Source organism: Zonotrichia albicollis, chromosome 13, assembly GCF_047830755.1.
Source record: "Zonotrichia albicollis isolate bZonAlb1 chromosome 13, bZonAlb1.hap1, whole genome shotgun sequence".
NCBI classification, from domain to species: Eukaryota; Metazoa; Chordata; class Aves; order Passeriformes; family Passerellidae; genus Zonotrichia; species Zonotrichia albicollis.
In genome coordinates this window covers 8,517,814-8,537,829 of record NC_133831.1, presented here as the reverse complement: position 1 = coordinate 8,537,829, position 20,016 = coordinate 8,517,814, and the positions used below count along the sequence as shown (strand labels likewise).

Genomic DNA, 20,016 nt, shown 5'->3' with positions numbered 1-20,016 from the left:
CCCGCCCGGGACAGCGGCCGCACCGCCGGAGCCGGCGGGGGGAACTGGAGGGGCCTCCGGGAGCCCCCAGAGCCACAGGCAGGGAGGCGGAGGAGAGCGCCCAGAGACTGCAGGAGCAGCGCCCTTCCACAGGCAGCCTGGAACAAGAATTAGTCTCAAACTACCGTGGAGTTAGGTGAGAGGTGCTCTGAAGTGCCAGGGCTCAAAAGCTGCACTCTGCTCCTTGTTCTTGCAGCACTTGACTTCCAGTCTTCCATCTGCCCTTCCTTACTTCCACGGGCAAAAAGGGTTCTGTTTTCCACTGCCCTGCTAGCTTCATTTCCCCTTGCTGGCAGCTAAGAAACCATACATTCTACTCACCATCTGTCTGGGCCTTCCATCCACAGGACCAAAGTGAACAGCCCTTGCACTACCTTTCCCAGCATTTTGCAGTACATTTGCCATACTGCACAGCTTCAATTTGACCAGAGCACCAAGCTGTCAAGATTGTTCTGTACATTGCTTCCCAGTGCAGATGGCAGCAAGCAAAGCACTTTGGCAAGATTCAGTTCTCTTGCAGCTGGCACTCTCCAACCCTGCCTTCATAAAAGGACAGTGCACAAGCAACATTGCATCTTCTGATCAGAGGCAGAACTTTGAAACAAAGCTTTTGAAGACTCATTAAGCAAAATCAAGACTAAAGCATTGGGAAGTGTCACATCCAAGTACACTTTATGTTTAGCCAAGCATGTAAAAACCCCAGAATTAGAAAGATTGATGTTTACTGCCTACAAGAAACTGAAATGTTGGGAAAAAGCAAAAGTGTGGGTATCCCTTGCAGGACGAGACAGCACAGGACAGTGTAACATGGAGCTACTTGCATGTGGCATTGGCTATTTCAGCATGACCCTAATTCTGTCCCATAGCTAAGGGAAAATATACAAAATTAACTTCACTTTCCCTATTTTAACTGTATCTCAGACCAGTCCAACAGAATTTTTGGGGTTGTTACTGTCTTAAGGGGGCACTGAAGGAACAGATGCATGCTGCATCTCCTCCAAGCCCTGCACAAACAGATCAGTTCTGGTAAAAAGGGTAAAGGCTACATTTGCCTTTAAGTACTCATTCTCCCTCAAAAAAGCAGTCCTGGCCTCCAAGTTAATTAAGACTCAAAACAATATTGAACCCACTTAAGCTATTTCCTTTCTCCCTGATCCTAGGGATATTCACTGCTCAGGGATAAAGACCACAGCATCTGAATGGGCCCTGAATGGCTTAGCTCCTCATTCCAAGATCATCTGTATTCCTGAAGAAAAGTAATAAAGTTTAAAATATGCATCTAAAAGTAAGAGACAAAAAGGAAAAATAAAACAACTAATAAACAGAAGAGAAAAAAAGAACTTAAAAAACCTAGAAAAACCACAACAAAACAAAACAACAAAAACCAAACCAAACCCAAGACAAACAGAATCTCAACCATATTGTTTAATGTTGTACAAAACAAAAAATTGGTGAGTATTACAATGAAAAGGGATTATAACACTGGTAGCCCATTGCCATCTCTCTAGCTAAACAGTTGAGATTCACTTCTCTGTTCATACCACAGAATGTTTAGTGGCCTTCAGGAACAGAATGACTTAAAAAAATCCTTGTGTCACACATATTCATGTCTCTACAGTTCAAAGCTGTGCTCACAGAGACGGCTTCTTCTACTGGAGTCTTCAGGTACATGGGAATTCAGTTGTAAATAAAGTTGAACCTAAAATTAAAAGGATTATACCAAGTGAGGAGTGTTCATTCTTTTTTTTAAGGACATTTTTGAATGAATAAGCAAATGTTTTGTTTCTGCTCTGGATAAGCCTCCACCTGACAGGACAAAAGTACATTTTTTAATAAGACAGCTTTACAGTATAGCAGTACATACATAATTTTTAACAGCCAATCCTACTCTAGCATTGCACAACTGTCTCTTATGGTTGCAGAAGAACTAATTATTAACATTTGATCTCCTAAAACAGGTTCATAGATACATAAATCACAGTGAGAGCTACATTCCTCCATCAGCAACTCTTTTGCAGGATTTCTGCTGCTAGGCCAACCTTACATGTTCCAAGGGGAGCATACAGACATAGTGAAGAGAGAATTTTTCCCAGCTAAGTTTCATAAGTGTGGAGGCAAGCATCCATCTCAGCTTGGAGATGCCCCTTTGGATGTGTCTGTTGCACCACTACCCAACCTGCAGAGCAGACAGTGTTTTGCTGGTACTCAAGAAGAAAGTACCTGCTGTCTTTAGAGGAGGGGAAGCCAAAATTTGGGCTAGAGAGAAAAATACTGAGCAGGAAACAAGAATATTATGGGCAACACCAGTGCTAACATGTCTCATCATAGTAGTAGGTGACAGAACTACTTCCCTGAGGAAGAGCTGGCAGGCTGTGGAACTCCTGGCATGGCTGAACATTCTCTCAAGTAAGAGACCAGTGGGAATAGTGAGCTCTGGATAGACGAGCCACAAGTCATTTCCAGGTGAGAAAGTCAAGGCATGTATACATTGCAACATAAAGGAAAAAATACAGCTGTCCCTACAGGTATTTGTGTCAGAAAGATGCTGCACTTCATTAACTCCACTAGAGAGTGTAAAAAACCCATCACATTTAACCAGCACAAAGCTGTGATAACATGCATACCTAACTCAGTGCTTCAAACTCACATCCTGGCTTTAACTCTCCAGCTGTCCCAACAGCTCCAAGAAGCTGTTCCTCAGTCTGTGCACAAGCTCATCCTCACTGTCTTCCACATCTTCCTTAGCTACAACTGCTAGTCAGGACTTTGGTGCTAGCCAGTTGTGATCAGTGCCTCCAAAGTGTCCATCCAGCTCATCTGAAGCAGAATCTTTGGGACAGATGTCACCTTTTCAAGTTGGTTTCTGTAGCACCTTGCCTTGCTCTGGTGTCCCACAGCAAACGTGTTCCCAAGAACCACTACACAAATACAACATACCTGCTCAAAAGCTGAGGAAGGCTGGAAATAATAGGGCCATATCCTGGTGCATTGTCATAGAGCTCAAACAATGGTGCAGCAACCAGCTTGTAATTTTTGGGGACTGCAAACAAAGCTACAAACAAATACAAGTTGATTAATCAGAAAAACAAGCACACATTCAGCCAAGGTAACATCATCCCCCACAGACCTCAAAACAAGTTCACTACATGGAGCACTCAAGCAGGTTTATTGCTTTTCTAGGTAAATGTGGGATTCACATCCTGTTCACAGACTGATGCAGGAGCAGGAATGAAAATTTACTAGGAACTCATGTTTAAAGGATCATCTACCTTCAAAACATATCAGCATCTAACTTTGTTAGTGACCAACCACAAGCAACTGCAAGCATACACATCTTGGTGTAAAATACCATAACAAACACAACCACAACTTTGTTTTCCTTGAGTGAAACTCAAGCATTTAAACATTGTCACAAATACACACACTTACCCTTTTCTTGAAGCTGGACCAAAAAAAGCTTTTTGTGTTCTTTTGGCTTTGTAATATGAGCTGGGATATATGGGTACTAGAAGAAAAATGGTAAAAATCAGTTGTACAGAGCTTTGAAAATATTGTGTAATCTTCAGTAAATAAATTATCAAGCCCTGTACAAGCTTTCAGTGTGTCATATATTGTTCTTTCAAGGCATCAAATAAAGAAAACCATTTTCCTAAGAAAGTATTTAAGAAAGAAATGCTGTTGCTGTCACAACTATTGACAGGCTCTTAAGTGGCACCAATATCACCAGCAGTTAAAACAGCTCAATAAAACAAATGCATAAAAACAAACTAAGCAAGCATCTTCAGTATTAAAGCCCTTAGGAACAGGGGAATGAGACTAGGGCCGCTGTTCCATAAGCAGCAGTGCCAGAGTCTCCATTGTGGCTACAAAAGGAATTTAAATGGTGCATGTGTCTCAGCATAGAACTGGAAGTTACTACATCCAGTGGTTTCTCATCCATCAGGACAGGTGTGAGAAGGGAGACAGGAGTTTCCAGTTTAAAAAAGTCAGTAGTTTCTTTTCAGTGACAGAAAGGAGATGAAACAGACATAACCCAGAAAACCTACCTGCTCATGCAGCAGATACTCAAGAAGCCCAGGTGAAAGGTTGAAGGGTTTTAGAAGTACAGACAGAACTCCAGCAAAGGAGATGGAAGCCCACAGGAGTACTCACCTGGGGAGGTTCAAAGTTTGGTCTCCACCAGTTGCCAATGCAGTCATCAATCACCCAGTCTTGCTGAACACCATCCTGACGACCCAGTATCTATCAAACATCCAGTACTAATCAGACCTCAAATTACCTCAAGGAAATTGTTTTAGCAAACACATACTGGAAGCACAAAGACTTGCTGTAATATGTGTCTGATGTAGTTCATAACTGCTCTGAGACAGCTTTCAATAGGATTGTAAATTATTTTTGTATAAAGTGAGATTTCTTAGTAAAAGCCTCACCTGGTAGGACAAGGGCACTCTAGAAAGCTTTTCAAAATCTATGCTGTACTCAGCTGGACTGAGTTCTATCAGACCAATGGGAAGAATGAAATGCATTTTTACATTACCTAGCAGAATTAATTTAGCTACTTGGAGAAAATGGTGCATTGGGAGGACTATCTCAAAGGCAAGTCCCCATCAGTTGTCCTCCACAACATATCTTATTGCTCATCTCTACACTCACTTGCCTGAAGCCAGTCAGAAAGCAAAGCTGCAAATGAACACAGGACTTGAGCAGCAGGTAGGAGTCAGCCACACTCATGATGCAGATAAATGAAACCTTGACTGCTTTATTTGTTAACTACCTGAGAACATCACAAAAGCAACAAAATAACAACAGTGGTAAGAAAACTACTCTAATGCTTTAGCTTATTCTGGTAATTCTAAAAAAATGCAACATTCTGCTACAGCAACATAATGAAAGCAAACAGACCTCTGTCATTAAGCGTTTGAGCCCTTCTACCTCATCTTCTCCTGGATTGAGTTCACCACCAGGTCTGTTAAAATAATCAGTAATGAAAGCCAAAGTTATTTTATTGCATTTACCAATCTTCACAGGCAAGTTCCAGTGTGCTTCCAGGCAGGGAGTTACAAATTCACTTAGGGCCCTTAAGTCAGAAGTTACAGAACTAGCTTTGCTGAATTTGAAGACAGCAGCATAGCTTTCACCAAAACTGAAACTAAAATGGCTATTTATGTCCCTTAAAAATAACCACTGCATAAAATACTTTCAGTTCAGCAGGACAGACTGTAACAATACACATGATAATAACTCAGACCCTAATAGGGTAAAATTTTTTTGCAGCCCTTCAGAAGCTGAAGGGCTGCAAATACTGCCTGTGTTTGTTCTTATCACAAAACCAGCACTCACTGAAACATACAGAAAGCAGAAAATAAAACTCATGTGGGAAAATGATGCAGGATTATTCATTTTCATCATTATAGTCATTACAGTATTTTGCAAATCATTTACAGTCTTGCCTAGTTTGTCTGCAACAGCCCTTCAAATCAAGATGTCAAAAACAAATCTAGATGTAAAATTAGATTTAACACACACAAAATTGAGAACAATATAAAATGTTAAAACAGAACAAGAACACAAGCATGTAACATGAGACAAGTCAAGGCCATCTAGTTTAAAAAAGAAAATCACCACCATCACTACAACCGTATTCAAAACAAAAACTTCACCCTGGCTGTGATAACTATGAGATGAACTGAAGCAATTTTCTCAAATTTAGATGCCTACCCTTCTTGCTATCCCAGCTCAGCCATTAGTTTGTAAACAGGTATCATTCTGCATTTACAGGGTCTTAGTCCTTGGCCTCCACCTGCCCATTTTTATGGGCATAGCATAAGCTACTGAAGCATAACAGCTTCCACAATGCAAGTACAACACACCAACTGCTGATAATGAATTTTAAACAAGATTTTACTATAGTGATGCACTGTAACTAAGATTCCCAGTCAGTTCCAAACTAAATCATCCCCCTCACAGGCAGAGTCAAACACACTTTAGATTAAAACACCACCATTCAAAATATACTTTCCAGACTAAGTCTTTGCAAGCAATTAATCCCATTGAGGGGGTGGCCACAGTTTAACCTCCAGTCCACATGTTTAGTGGTGTGTGACAATAAACTGAAGTTACACTTAGGAAACAGACACTTACAGCTTGAAAAAAGTTGTACCCAGCTGCAGTAAGAGCACGTGGGGCAGCCTATGCTCATGCACAATCAGAACTCCTTCCACCGTCCGCCTCATGCCAATCTTGTCAAACTCCTCCCTCATGCGCTGGAACCGAGCTGCCACAGAACTGTCCTTCTCATAGAGGGGCTCCTTGGTGCCAAAGGTGTAATTTGTCAGAGGATACCTGTGAGGAGGAGAAAAAATGTTACTGCACAGCAAGGAATTTAACTTTAAATCCCCATACACAGCATCTAGTCTGAGGCAGACCCTTCATTGCCTGATGGGTAAGTCATAGTGCAGGGCTAAAATCTTTTTTGTGGTTTATGAGGCCCCTGTCCCAGGGAGAGCTGCACTATGGAACACACAAGCACAGAAAGTCCTGTTGAGCTGCACTCTAGCCTGGTGCAGGCTCAAAAGAAGGAAAAGAAGCACAGAACCAACTGTCATTCGACAGCCACCCTCTTTGATCTCAACACTGCAGGGAAATGCTGTGAAAGGAGCTGGAAAAGAGGCTGCAGAAAAAGTTCTGCTGGGAAGGAAAACTGCACAGGACTGCAGGTTTTCTTCTGCAGATGTCATGAAAGCCTGAGAACTAAACTGTCAGAAGTGGGAAATCAGCCATGTGGGTCACAGAAGAGGAGAAATGCTGAGTTTCTGAGTGCAGGGTTGGGAGCCTGGGGTAGGATCAGGAGTGTGAGCAGATCCCTCTGTTGGGCTGGTGCAGGGCCCTGCACTCCTGTGACAGCGCAGCAGAAACTCAGTGATTTCTCCAGGTAAGAGGGACTGAAAACAGAGAGAAAGGAAAGGTTAGGCAAGAAATGGGTCAGTCCAAGACAGCACAGAGGGCAACAGGGGAGTGTTATTGTACAATTAAATCCATGTAGCAGAGAGGTCTGATGGCAGGAGACCCGGAGGAAAGACAGAATCACCCAGCTAAGTCAAAAGGGAAAAGAAAATGGTTCTGGGCAGAGCAGTGATGAGTTATCACCATGGTTTTACTGACTTGTGGCAACTGAGTTAACTGAATGAATAACTGATGTTTTCCTGGAAATGCTTCTTGGTATGGATTCTTTCCCCAAACATGTCAAACTTTAGTAGCATACACTCTTCTCCCCTCAAATTCCAGCCCTCCTCCTCCTCCAATTCACCTCATGTTTTACAGCTGTTAAAATAACAAGCCAGTTACCATTGTCAGAGCCTTTTCTCATGTAGACAAGTGAGCCAAAACAACCAGCTTCCAAACCACAGGTTCATTTACTAACAAGCTCTCCTACTTTCACTTATAGATTAAAACCATCTACATTTTTTTTCCCTTCATTTCCATTTTTAGATACACAAATGGCTTTAATAATAACCTATTATGCTAATCAATATTATACTAATGTGGGTGCATTAGTCTGTACATCAAAACCCTCAGCCCTGACTTTAAAAAAATGCTGCTGGTAACACAGCTTCATGATGAGTCTTTGCTTCTGAAACTCAATAGAAATATTCCAATTTCTAAAGTTCATATTTGAACTTTCATATGACTCTGAATAAACTCAGTTACACCAAAAGAACACAAAAGTGTCAGTGATTAATAGCTAAAATTGAATATTGACTATTGCAGCTAACATTTACTGGTTTTTGCAAATTGACAGATGCACTTAGTAAAGAATGCATCTGAAATCTACCAGATTTACGAGAAGAAGCAAAAATGTATGACTTCTCATAAAAAATATATGAATACTTATTAGTAAGTAGTTTGTATCTATGACAATTAGCTGTGGCAGGAAACACTCTGAATTTTAACTCAAACACCTGTACCAGAGAGTTCACAAACACCAGGCACATCCAGCCACATCCTACTGACTGCCCACGGTCAGCCCAAATCCCAGCGAGGCCGAGAAAAATCCCTGTCTCTCTGCCGCCTTTCTGGATGCCTATGAGAGCACGAAAATGTCTGTGATGCTCACCACACCTAAACCTTCCCAGTATTACCGGGGGTTCACACCTCCCGAGCCAGACGCTGTTTCTAAGCACTAAAACCTTTACACCGAATACTCCACACTCCCACAAGGCCGGCAAGCCCTCGGCACCCTCCGTACCCCCGGCACCCTCAGCGCGGCTCAGCCCCTGTGAGGGGGGCGGGCCCCCATCGGCACTCGGGCTCTGCCGCCGCTGTGCCCCAGCGCTCCAAAGGGCCGGGACCTCGCAGGGCGGGCACTGAGGGAAAACCCCGCGGAGCCGCTGAGGGAGCGGGGCCGAGCTCGGCAGCGGGGCGGGACGGGAGGGGGCAGAGCCGGGCAGGCCCGAGGCGGCGCTCACAGGTTGATGGTCCTTTCCAGCGTGAGCGGCTTCGTCTGCTGGATGTACTTGTTCCCGAACTGGTTCACCCCGCGGGGCCAGCCGGTCTGCGAGCGGTTGGGCGGCACCACGGACATGGCGAGAGGCGGCGGGAACAAGCGGCGGGAGCGGTCAGTCACTGCTGGGCGGCGGGAGCGGCGTCCGCCATTAACACCCGCCCAGCCCTCAGCGCCGCGCGCCGCCTGCTGGGACCCGCCGCGCTCCGCCCCGCCTCTCCTCGCTCATTGGCCAACGGCTTCCAGTCCCGCCCCTGCGCGATCCGATTGGCCACCGCGGGAGAAGCGCGGGGGCCGCAGGGAGTTGTAGTCCGGCCGGACGGTACCATGGCCACCAAGCGTCGTGGAGCAGCAGCGCCGGCGGCGGCGAAGCGCGGGAGGCGCGAGGCGCGCGCGGAGCTCTGCGCGGCCCTCGGGGACGCGGCGCTGCGGGAGCGCGCAGGGGCGGCCTGGGCCCGCGGGGAGCGGCTCCGGCACGGTACGGCCCGGCCGGGCCCGCGGGGAGCGGCTCCGGCACCGGCACTGTACGGCATGGCTCAGCTCCCCGCCCCTCACCGACGGCCTTTCCCTCGCAGATGCGGTGGTGCTGGAGCCGGCCCCGTTCCGACACGGTGTCATTCCCGGTTTTCTGGCGGGCTCGGCTTTCGCGGAAGCGCTGCGGGATGAACTGCTGGGTCTCGATTTCCGCGGGCGGCGCAACGACCTCCTCTCGCTGCGGCAGGTGGGCCCGGGGCCGAGGTGAGCCGGGCCGGGCCGAGCTGCTCCCGGCCGAGCCACCCTAACCCCGTCCCTTCTTCTCTTCCATGGGCCGCCGCAGTCCGAGGAGCTGGGGGCAAGCCCGGAGCCCCACGTCGCTGCCCTGAGGTAAAGCAGGCTCGGGGCTTTGTCCCGCTCTGTGGTGGCTCCACGGGGAAGGGGATTGCGGGGTGGGCCCGCGGCGTGGTCGCCTTCTGCCCCGTACTCGGGCCAAAAACCGGCCCTGGAGCGCTGACTCTGCTCTGTGCTTGCCATGGGCACTGAAGTCTGTTCAGCTTTCATCCATAGTCTGCTCTCCTGCATCTGTCACTGCTGAAACGCTTCCCGGTGCCCGTTCCGACTGGTTGCATGCTTGCTGCTGGTTGTTGCCAGCAGTGCTGTGAGCACTGGGCTGCTTTCCTGGCCAGCACCTGTGTGGTTCTACAGAAACACCCTGTCACTCACAGCAACAGCACCTGTAACTGTTTAAACAATTGGCAGGGAAGCAATAAAATAGTTTAGTTTATGATGATACGTTTTATAACACAGGAGGACACTTACTTGTGTGCTTATCTTCCCAGGCATGCTCTTTGTGAAGAATTCCAAGTGTGGCTTTCTGCTGTGACCCAGATAGAGCTGGAGCCAACTATTGACATATCCTCTGCTAAATATGAATATACTGGTCAGTCTATAAGTGATTCTTTCCCTAAAGTTTCTATGTATGTGTAGGGAAAAAAATGTCTATAGAACAACTAATTTTATTCTAGTTCCAGAGGGTCCCAGAGGCTGTCAGCAGCAAAACAGTGTCTGAAAATGAACTACAAATGACGATAAAAGTGTTGCTGGTGTATACTGCCTGTACCTTCAGAATGGCCTGATCTGTCAATTGTAGTCCCACAGAAGTGAATCTTGTAGATCTCAGGCTGGTGATGCTGATGAGTGAAAATGCAGTTCTTGTAAAGAACATGTTTTTTCTTGTTACATCCTTGTGGGGACAAAACTGGGAAGCAGTTGTTGGAATGAATCATGCATGTCCTGAAAGATGCTACAGCAGCAAAACGTGTGTGATTGCAGATGTGTTGCTGTGCCACGATGATGAGCTGGAAGGTCGGAGAATTGCCTTCATCCTGTACCTCGTCCCACCCTGGGAGAAAAGTGATGGGGGAACGTTGGATCTGTACAGCACAGATGGTAAAAGCTCCAAGCTCAGCCTCGGGGGGATGAAAAAATGAAGCTCATGTGCCCCTTGCAGCATTTCTCACCTCAGACAGTAGAAAGGAGATAAAAAGTTTCTCCTTTGTTCAGAGAAGCTGATGTATGAGTAAAGTGTGCCCCTTAGGGATGGGCTGTAGCAGACTTTGCAGACAGTGCTAACAGGCAACAGCAGACAAATGTTTGGAAGGGTTAAGAGTAGAGGCAAGATGGAAGCAATGCCAGTGCTTAGGACTCCAGACTGATGACAATAACTTCCCTTTCCAGCAGCAGAACCACTGAATGGTTTGGGTTGGAAGGGATCTTAAAGCTCCTCTTGTTCCAGCCTGCCTGCTGTAGGCAGGGACATGGGCTACTAGACCAGGATGCTGCAAACCCCATTGAGCATTTCTAGGATGGGGCAACCTGTGCCAGTGCATCACTGCTCATAGTAAAGAATTCCTTTCTAATAGCTAATCTAAACACACCCTTTGTTTGAAGCCATTCCCCCTTGTTCTGTTATTCCATGCCCTTGTCTGTCCCAAGTCCTTCTGCAGCACTCTTGGTAGCTCCTTGTGGCCCTGGAAGAGGATTTAGGTTGCCCCAGAACCTTCCCTTCTCTAAGCTGAACAGCCCCAACTCCCTGTGTCCATACAGAGGTGCACTGATTCCTCAGCAAGCCCTTGCTCTGAGCTCCATGCCTTATGCCCAGGTGTCCCACCAGTCACAGAATCATGTTGTCAGAGAGAAGTCCCAGTTCATATCTTAACCAGAATATGTTTTCTTCCCCAGAACACTTTCAGCCACAGCAGATCACCAAGTCATTAGTGCCTTCATGGAACACCCTGGTTTTCTTTGAAGTGTCTCCAGTCTCTTTCCACCAGGCAAGGAGCTGTCTCTTGTTAATTTTTTAATCCTCATTGTTGTGGTTATTCGTTCTGTGTGTTGTTACAGTCCTGATGGGGAGGGAGAAGAACCGTGGGTAGAGTGGATACTTGTGCTAAGTGCTGTGTGCTAGAGAGAGGCCTTCAAGGACTTGAAGGAGGACAAGAACCAACAAAGCCAAATTTAAACCATCAGTCTAGCAGCATCATCCTGAGAAAGAAAAATTTCCATTTCTATTTTGTGTTACTATCCTGGCAAGCCACTGCTGTGAATTTAGCTCTCGCTTGTTTCTGTTTGTTAGCTTGTTTTAAACTAGCTGACATTCTTGATATGGTGGTCATGACTTTGCTCCAGAAGAGCTCCTCAGGGCATCCATCACCTTGCCAACAGTGCGAGGGCACTGGGCAGATCTGGCTGTACCCCTCAGTGACACAGACACGGTGCAGTGCCCTGCAGCTGAAATGCTGATACAGTTAAGGAGTACTCTGTGACACTTGTCAGAAAAAGACCTGGGAACAGAATGAATAATTTGGGGATCTGCATGGCACAAACCCCTGACTGAAATCTGACACTCCTGTGTACCTGAGATTACCAGGGACTGTATCAAACAGGGCCAGAGAGCAGAAGGCTGGAAAGGAAGATGATCAGTGATATAGGTTGGGCATGTCCTGACCTAGGCCACTTAGGGGGTTATTTCTGTGTCACTTATCTCTTAGAAATGTTAATTAAGAGCAGCATCTACTTGGTCACTGCCCTGATTGTTTTCAGATAGTGATTTAATTTTGTCTTTAAAATCCATTACTCAAAGCTCTCAGAAGAAGAGAGAGAATGGATTCTCTGTGAGCTCGGAGTAAAAGGTTAGACTGGAATTCTGGAACCCTGCAATGGACTTCAGGACAATAGGCCTCCCTCTGATAATCTGTCCTGGTGTAGGCCTGTCTGACATTCATGTGTATGCAGTGGGCTCTCTGGACCCGAGTCCATTTCCTGTCAGGGGTTTGCACGGTGCCTGTTCCAGCTGTCCCTGTGTGACAGTGAGTGCCCGTTCCAGCTGTCCCTGTGTGACAGTAGTGCTGTCCCTGTGTGACAGTGAGTGCCTGCTCCAGCTGTCCCTGTGTGACAGTACTGCTGTCCCTGTGTGACAGTGAGGGCTGTCCCTGTCATTGCAGGTGTCAGAGGTTCTGTCACAGAAGTGCCGCCTGTCTGTGAGCGGTTGGTTCCACGGCCCCTCCGTGGCCAGGCCTGCACGGCACATTGAAGCCCCCTTGGCCAGGAGCCCACACATCCCCTATGATGTGAGTAACAAGCCTACTTCTGCATATCTGCATTTCTGTCTCTGTCCTGTTCTTGTCATACCTGTTAGGGAATGCATCAGTGCACTGGGGATGCTTTAATCTTTATCCCATTCTCTTTTCATTTCCTGTTAATAAATTTGTATCCAGTTTCTTTCTTATGTATCTTTGTATGTTTTACATACCTACAGTAGTTCAGAGAATGTGATGAATACCTGTGGTGCAGTGAAATACGGCAGTGGAGTGTGTTTGTGTGTAGGAATCCAGCTCTGTTGCCAGCTCAGTAGGGGGAATTGGGGAATCTTCTTCACTTCTCAAAATTCAGTGTTCTAATCCATTTCCCTTCCAGCATGAAATATTGTATGAGTGGATCAATCAAGTTTATTTGGACCTGGACTCCCAAGCTCAAATCCAGGAGGAATTTGAGGAGCGATCAGAAATTCTCCTGAAAGACTTTCTTAAGGTGAGGCCAGTGGTTCAGTTTGATGTGATCTGCCAGAGCTGGTCAGAGGGCTGGCCAGACCCTACCTACCACATGACATGAAGGCTGGGAAAAGGCTTGCTGGCACATCCATTAAAACAAAACACCTTCTAAGTTTCACACCTAAAGGAGAATGGACCAGGTGACCTCCAGAGGCCCTTTCCAACCTGAACCACTCTGATTCTGTGGAGTGATCCCCTTTGACTGCCTGTGCACTGCTGCATCAGGACTCAGCAGAAATAAAACACTTGTCTTCAACTTTGTTTTCTTGGGAGCTAAATGTTAACATTTCTGCATCTCTTTCTCCTAGAAAGAGAAATACCAACTACTATGTGAAGCCCTGGAGAACAAAGAGATCCAGTGGAGTAGTCGGGGGCCAGCCAATAAAAGGTGGGGAATGACAGCACACTGCACCTGGTGATCAGGGTGAGCAGGAGCTGCCATGAGGCTGCACTGGTCAGTGCTATCCATCTAGATGTGGTCCTTGTAGGCTCTCCCACAAGGAGATACATCTGCTGTCTTTCCTTTCAGACTCTATGAGGCAGCAGAGGAAGACAGCCTCCCGGACACCCTGAAGGAATTCCTGCAGCTGCTGCGCTCTGAGGCCTTATTTTTGCTGCTTTCCAACTTCACTGGCCTAAAACTGCACTTCCTGGCTCCCTCTGATGAGGATGAAGATGCTGGGGAGGGACAAGCAGCAGACACCAGTGGGCACAGCAGCCCCAAACCTGAGCAGGAAGAGGCTGAACAACCAGCTAATGGCAATTCCCATCAGCCACACCAGCCTGAGAGCAGCCCTGAAGCACAGGACAGCGAGAGGCAGAGCAGTGAGTAGAGCAGCAGCAGTGTGAAAGGTTCCAAACTTAATTCCCAGTGATTTTCATGGAACTAGGGTTTCACCTTGTACTGCAACCAGCACAAGGCACCAGCACAAATATGGGACTTGAAGCATTTTAGACTGATTATTTGAAATCAGTGACCATTGCAAAAGAATTTGGAGTAAATCAATTACTAATTTGAAGATACCATTTTGAACAGATCTAAATCCTAAGGGTGGGACTTTTGGGGGGACTGTTAATCTTTTATCAATAGTTATGTGGTTTCTACATCCACATACCCCTGCTTCATATAAAGCATATTCTTGTATGAGATAATAAATCCAAAAGAGAAATGTGAGCAGGTCAGAAATAAAACAATTTTAGAATTAGAAAATTGATACCTAAAACTAGCATTCAAGTTTTCAGAAAACACTGTCAGCCTAAAATACATTAGCTGAATTTAGTTGTCAGCAGTGACACTATGAAAGATTAGATTAATTTTGGATTTTGATTGGTGATGTTTATTTAAAACCAGTGGCTCTGAAGTTTAAAGGTAGAATTTTTGAAAGTGCTCATCCTGCACTAAGTCAGACAAGTTACTGGACACTGGAATAAAAGGTAATAAAAAACCCAAGTCTTACTGAAAAAATCCCACCAGAATAGTTACCAGGAGCAGAGGATGTATGGAGCAAATCTTGGTCCCACTCCTACACATTGTTCAAAGTACCTAACCTAGAGTCTCCTCTAGGAAAGATACTGACATGTGATATGGGGTTTTACCCTTTTTCACTGGGGCCAGCAGACAATTTCACAGTGGTGTGGGATCACTGAGCTCCTGACACGCTTTGAGCTCAGCTGCTGTGGTTTCATGGCTCTCCCTGGTGTTTGTGCCCTCTCCTAGGCTCGGGCACCCCTGTGTGTGCGGGGGAGCTGCGGCGCTGGACCCACGGGCACTACACTCTGGTCCATGACTCTCAAGCCACAGAATTTGCTCTTGACCTGCTCTTCTTCTGTGGCTGTGAAGGTAAGTGGTTGAGAGAGAGATGTCAGACTCTCCTTTTACAAGGTTTGCATAAAGGAATGATTTCTGAGTTCTCAGCACTGCTAAAACAGCCAAACTTTCCCTGCTTTTTCTTACATAGAAGGTGTCTGTAGACTTTGTCCTCGTCCTCACTTGGGCATAAACCCTCTTTCAGTAGTCCTCATGCAAAGGTTGGGACTGTGGCCTTGGAATCATCTCTGGCCGTTCCCGCTTGCGCCAGGAGGTGGCGCTTGGGCAGAGGGAAAGGCCGAGCCTCCCAGGCCTTTCGCTGCTCAGCAACGGCTCTGGGCACGCTGGAGGGACAGGCGGCCACAACACCCAGGAGCGTCCCACCCCTCTGCACATCAGAATTATCACTACACCTCCAATGCACAAAGCCCAGCGTTTTCAAAAGTTACTTTAGGCATACCTAGGCATTTTGGGTTGATTGCTAGTTAGATAGTGGTAAAAAATCTAAACACAAGCATTTTAGACCAGATGAGTCCAGAATGTACAGCTGATGGAAATCCTTTGGCATATCTGCTAGGGCAGAATTGTTCTACAGATGAGGAGCAGTGCACCAAACAACTTTAAATAGCCCATCTACCATAAAAGGGAAATCCAGTACATTTGCTTCAAGTTGTTTCTGAACAGAAGAAAAAAAAATAGACTGGCAGGAGGTAAATACTTACCCTGTATCCAGTAACTCTGGGGAGTGGGGTGAAAAAATGGCATCTCCTGGAAGGCTGCATGGAGCCTGGACAGCACTGAGATTTCTAAGAATCTTTCTTTTCTATTTTAAGACTGGGATCCTGAATACGGTGGCTTTACTTCCTACATTGCTAAAGGTGAAGATGAAGAGGTAAGGACCTCAGATAAAATCAAATAAAGCTGTTTAGGGTGGAGAGACATAATTACACTTAGTCATAATGCCAACATAATGCTGAGAGTGCTCACTAGTGCACTGGAGCCTCCTTGCCCCAGTCACTGCTCGTGGGCAAAGCTCTGGCCTCAGCTTCAAGAGGCTGCTGTTTACCTAAAGCATGAGACCTGGGCCCTGAGAGTGCCTCACAGCACCTGCAGCCAGGGCTCTTTGGGAAGCCTGCCTTGAAGGGACACAAGGCTGTAGCAGGGATAACACTTGTCCAGGGAAGTGCTGTTCACTGGAGTCCCATTCAGCATCAGTACTAGGACAGTGCTGAGCAGTCAAAGTCCAGAAGCCCTTAATGTATAACTGCTTCAGGTAAAAGGTATTAAAAAATGAAAATAGTGTCACAGATTATTTTCTAATGCCAGTCCTTTGTTCTAACTAACTTTTGAAACTGTTTTGTTTTTCCTTAAGAATTTTATCAAAGTTATTTTTGTGAAACTGTTTTCTTTCCTTATCTTTGTGTCCTCTAGCTGTTGACAGTGAATCCAGAGGACAACTGCTTGGCCTTAGTTTATAGAGACAAAGAAACGATGAAGTTTGTGAAATACATCAACCATCGAAGCTTGGCACGCTTGAACAAGCATCCAAACAAAACAGGATTTTGGGACTTTTCCTTTGTCTATTATGAATGATGGTGTGGTGTGACCACTGTCACAGAGAACAGTGGTGGGTGCTGGGCAGGTTCCCACACAGACATTCAGCTCTGACCTAAGCACAAACTTTGCTCATGCAACTCCATCACACTGCATAATGTGGGGGCAGGTGGTTTTTTTAACTGCAAAAAGGGGAATTCAGTCTTCTTCTGAGTCCATTGTAACACACTCTCAACTGCTTTTAATGCTCTGTGGGTGAGGTTGTCACACAGCTGTCACCTTTCAGCCGTTCTCTCGTGGGAGCAGCACAGTGGCATCTCTGACCCATCAGGGTGAGAATTACAACTGTCCATTGCCACAGGCTGCTGACTGATTTTATTAAAAAAAAAAAAAGGAAATGGGTCAGTTAAATGTTTCATACCTGGTCAAGCAAGTTTTGTTAGAAAATGCCCAAGACATTTTCTGGTGCTTAACTGTGTTCCTGAGACAAAAATAAAGGAGCCGCCATGGGAAATATGAGGTTTTTCCAGCTGCACAACTCTGTGGAGTTGGGAAGGAAGACAGTGAGGCTATAAAGGCATTGGGAAGGACTTGGCACCATAACAAGCAGGACTTCGTTATGCTAAATGCTGTATAGACAGACCTAGATGCAGCCCTTTTTCCAAAGAATTTACAGCTAAACAGCCAAGAAGAAACCTGCTCCTGCACAGTCTCCTTGGGTGGGTGTGCACACAGCTCTGAGCTCCAGCCTCAGAACAGGGGCCAGGGACTGGGAGCAGGAATGAGGCATCTTATCTTTTACTGGCTTGGTGTCCAGAGCTAGTAGGGAGGTCACCAAACAGCATGGCCTTGTGTCCTTTGTGTTATGTCCTGGGATCGCCTGAGTTTTAACATGGCTTCTGTCACTGGAGATCAGCTCAGATGTTCAAGGCAGCAGCCAGCCAAGTCCTGTGGCAAACACTGCAAGAAAGGCAGTGAGTGTGGCCCTGGTGCAACACCTCCCTGCACATTTTCAACACTGTGCACCTGCCCCACGTTCACTGCAAGCAGGACTGTGCCAGACTCACCTCTGAGGTGTCCAGCCCAGCAAGGGGTGCAGCAGAGCTGTAGCAATGCTTCAGGAGACAGCCAGAGTGCAGAACACTGCTGGAGACTCGGCCCTGGTCTGCACCTGCTTGCCTGGAACTTTGTTCTGTCACCCAGAGGCAAGTGTTCCTGCAGCTCAGGCAAGCCAGAGTGCAGGCCATGGGCTTGCAGTGCATGTTTATTGCTCCTGTCTCTTCTGGGTGGGAGAGGGCAGCTTTGAGTTAAAGTTCTCTAAAGTTCTGCTCCTTCTCCCATTCTGGGCCTGTTGTTGGAGGCCACCACAGTTGTGTAAAGCCACAGCTGGCAGTACAGGAGCAGTAAACTCAAAGCAAGGCATGAGTGCTCTGCACCTTTCCTGAGCAGGTGGGATGTCCTGTGGCCATGTCTGCATGAAGATACAGGAGCAACAACCTTCAGCTTCGATCCCAATACACAAAGTTCAGTAAAGGAACTGCTGCCATTGCTTCCAAAGGGAAAGGTAGCTCAGCCCCCATAGGAGCCAGAGCAAGGGGCCAACACTGCTGTTAGAGTGTGCTGTGCAGGACTCTCCAGTTCCAGTGTCAGTTCCATCCCAGATGATGAGCAGCTGCTCAGTTCTAGCTACTCCCTCATGCTCTGTTGGCCAGGAAGGACGGCTGGGAGGTGGTTGCCCCAAGGTGCTGTTGCAAGATCTTGTTCATACTCTGACTCATTTCCCAAAGCCAGCATCTCTGTGTGCTGCCAAAACTCTCTTACTTGGTTTTAATCTTCCTTTGCCACTTATAAAGACACGGGGATGAAGCTAGGAACAAATCCTGAAGTGAGGACAGAACCTTTTGCATCATGATTTCTGAGGCACTTTTTCTGCCCATTGGGACAGCAGCTCTACCTGGGAAGAAAGCAGTTCTTATAGAAACAAGTTCTTTTTCTGAGCTCTCCCCTAGAACAAGACAAGTAATGGAGGTTTCAAAGAAAAAAAAAATTATTTGGGTAGTTTGGAACAAAAGTGACAGACACCACAGCTATTCACAGCTTAGTCTGCTAGGCAAAGTTGGGAGTAAATTAATTAACAAAACAAAGTTCCTTCTTTGACTGCATTGTGAGCCTAACAATGTGCTTGGTAGATCTTGGAACATCCTTCCAGGAGATTGGAAAGAAGTCAGGCTCTTTAGAGCTTGCTGCTTTTTAATAATAAGTGTAATAATAGTACACTAGAGGGCACACCAGCCTCTGCTTGAGCAAGCCCCTATCTACCTGATCACACAAGGAACCACCCTTCTTCCTCTGGTGACTCAGATGAAGTCATTTAAGAAGCCAAATTTGCAGTTAGCTTTCAAAGGTTTAAAAATGAACATGTCTCTGCTCTCCCACCCTTCTTGTTAGGTCCTAAAGCCACAGGCAGCCCCAGGCATGACTGGTGCTGCAGGTACACAGGAAAGACTTCACTCACTAAAATTTCAAATGACAGGAGCTACTGGAGGAAGAGGGGCCTTCATTTATACAGTGCCAGTAATGGGAGATTTCTCTATAGATGCTCTTGCTGGATACCAATCTGTATTTACAATTAGGTGCAGCTGCTTGCAAAGTACACACATTTTTCATTTGGCAAAGGTAAAAGTTGGTTTTACAGAAAAATAAATTACAAATTTATTATCAGAAACTTAGATAGGAGAAATCAGCCTTACCAAAGGTCTGGACAGCAAGTGAAGTACTGACCTCACTGCCAGGAGCAGACCAGAGCTGGGGGTGTAGTCCTGAAAATCAGACTGATGGGAAAGCTGCTTTCTGATCAGAGCCGCTCTCTTATCATTAAATTGAGTACATAAAGGTAAGCAAGCAAGCATTAGGATTTTGAACATAAAAAACAAGAGCTTGAAACAGTGGGAACAGGTACAGCAAGTGGCAGAAAGCCCAGCACTCATGCCAGGAGACTGTTCCATAATCAAGTCTCTGAGCTCACTTGCTTAGAACAGCATGGGTGGCTCCCCACCCTTCTACCAAGCAGCTGGATTTGACTAACAACCAGTTTCTTGGAAGGATTGAAATGAGCTCAGGCTGCAGATTCTGACTGACACAGGTCTGTGCTTTCAGCAGCAGAGTTCTCCATATGGAAGGGGCCAAGGCAGTGGCGAGGGGCAGTTTTGGGAATAAAACATTGTGAGAATTACATTCCCCATTCAGACTGGCCACACCATGCTCACCAGTGGCTCTGTAACAAAGGGTGTTGCTGGTTTTAATTCAGTAGTGGCTCATTAAGAGACCAGTTAGAGGCCATGACTCCTTCTGACAGCCCCAAGAAGCCACCCAAGAACTTTGAGATGAACCAACTCCTCCCTGCCCATTGTATGGTGGCAAGGGTGACGCTGATGCAGGAGCACTGGGGCCCAACCTCCATCCTCTAAAAGTTATTTTTAGCTTCCAAAAGAAATTTGCTTTGGCAAAGGTTCTAAAATACCTTTAGATCT

The 20,016-nt window shown here is 46.3% G+C and overlaps 2 protein-coding genes and 1 long non-coding RNA gene across 3 annotated transcripts; 2 read left to right on the top strand and 1 right to left on the bottom strand.

Annotated features, from left to right (window-relative positions):
* The first annotated feature begins 16 nt into the window (after positions 1-16).
* On the top strand, positions 17-1,104 carry LOC141730777 (uncharacterized). The gene is made up of 2 exons (XR_012582431.1): positions 17-175; positions 387-1,104. It is a non-coding gene; the product is annotated as an uncharacterized LOC141730777 (long non-coding RNA).
* Positions 1,105-1,449: 345 nt separating this feature from the next.
* Positions 1,450-8,747, bottom strand: NUDT21 (nudix hydrolase 21). The gene is made up of 7 exons (XM_074550995.1): positions 8,505-8,747; positions 6,181-6,381; positions 4,942-5,005; positions 4,192-4,281; positions 3,469-3,544; positions 2,977-3,091; positions 1,450-1,738 (listed from the first exon to the last, which is right to left on the bottom strand). The coding sequence occupies exons 1-7, from the start codon at positions 8,618-8,620 to the stop codon at positions 1,717-1,719; spliced, it is 684 nt and encodes a 227-aa protein (XP_074407096.1). The 5' UTR covers positions 8,621-8,747; the 3' UTR covers positions 1,450-1,716.
* A 115-nt stretch (positions 8,748-8,862) lies between these two features.
* Positions 8,863-16,884, top strand: OGFOD1 (2-oxoglutarate and iron dependent oxygenase domain containing 1). Its single transcript, XM_074550991.1, has 13 exons — positions 8,863-9,017; positions 9,115-9,260; positions 9,357-9,403; positions 9,856-9,956; positions 10,349-10,465; positions 11,258-11,349; positions 12,520-12,645; positions 12,992-13,105; positions 13,434-13,513; positions 13,655-13,950; positions 14,843-14,965; positions 15,766-15,824; positions 16,364-16,884. The coding sequence occupies exons 1-13, from the start codon at positions 8,867-8,869 to the stop codon at positions 16,523-16,525; spliced, it is 1,614 nt and encodes a 537-aa protein (XP_074407092.1). The 5' UTR covers positions 8,863-8,866; the 3' UTR covers positions 16,526-16,884.
* The last annotated feature ends 3,132 nt before the right edge of the window (positions 16,885-20,016 follow it).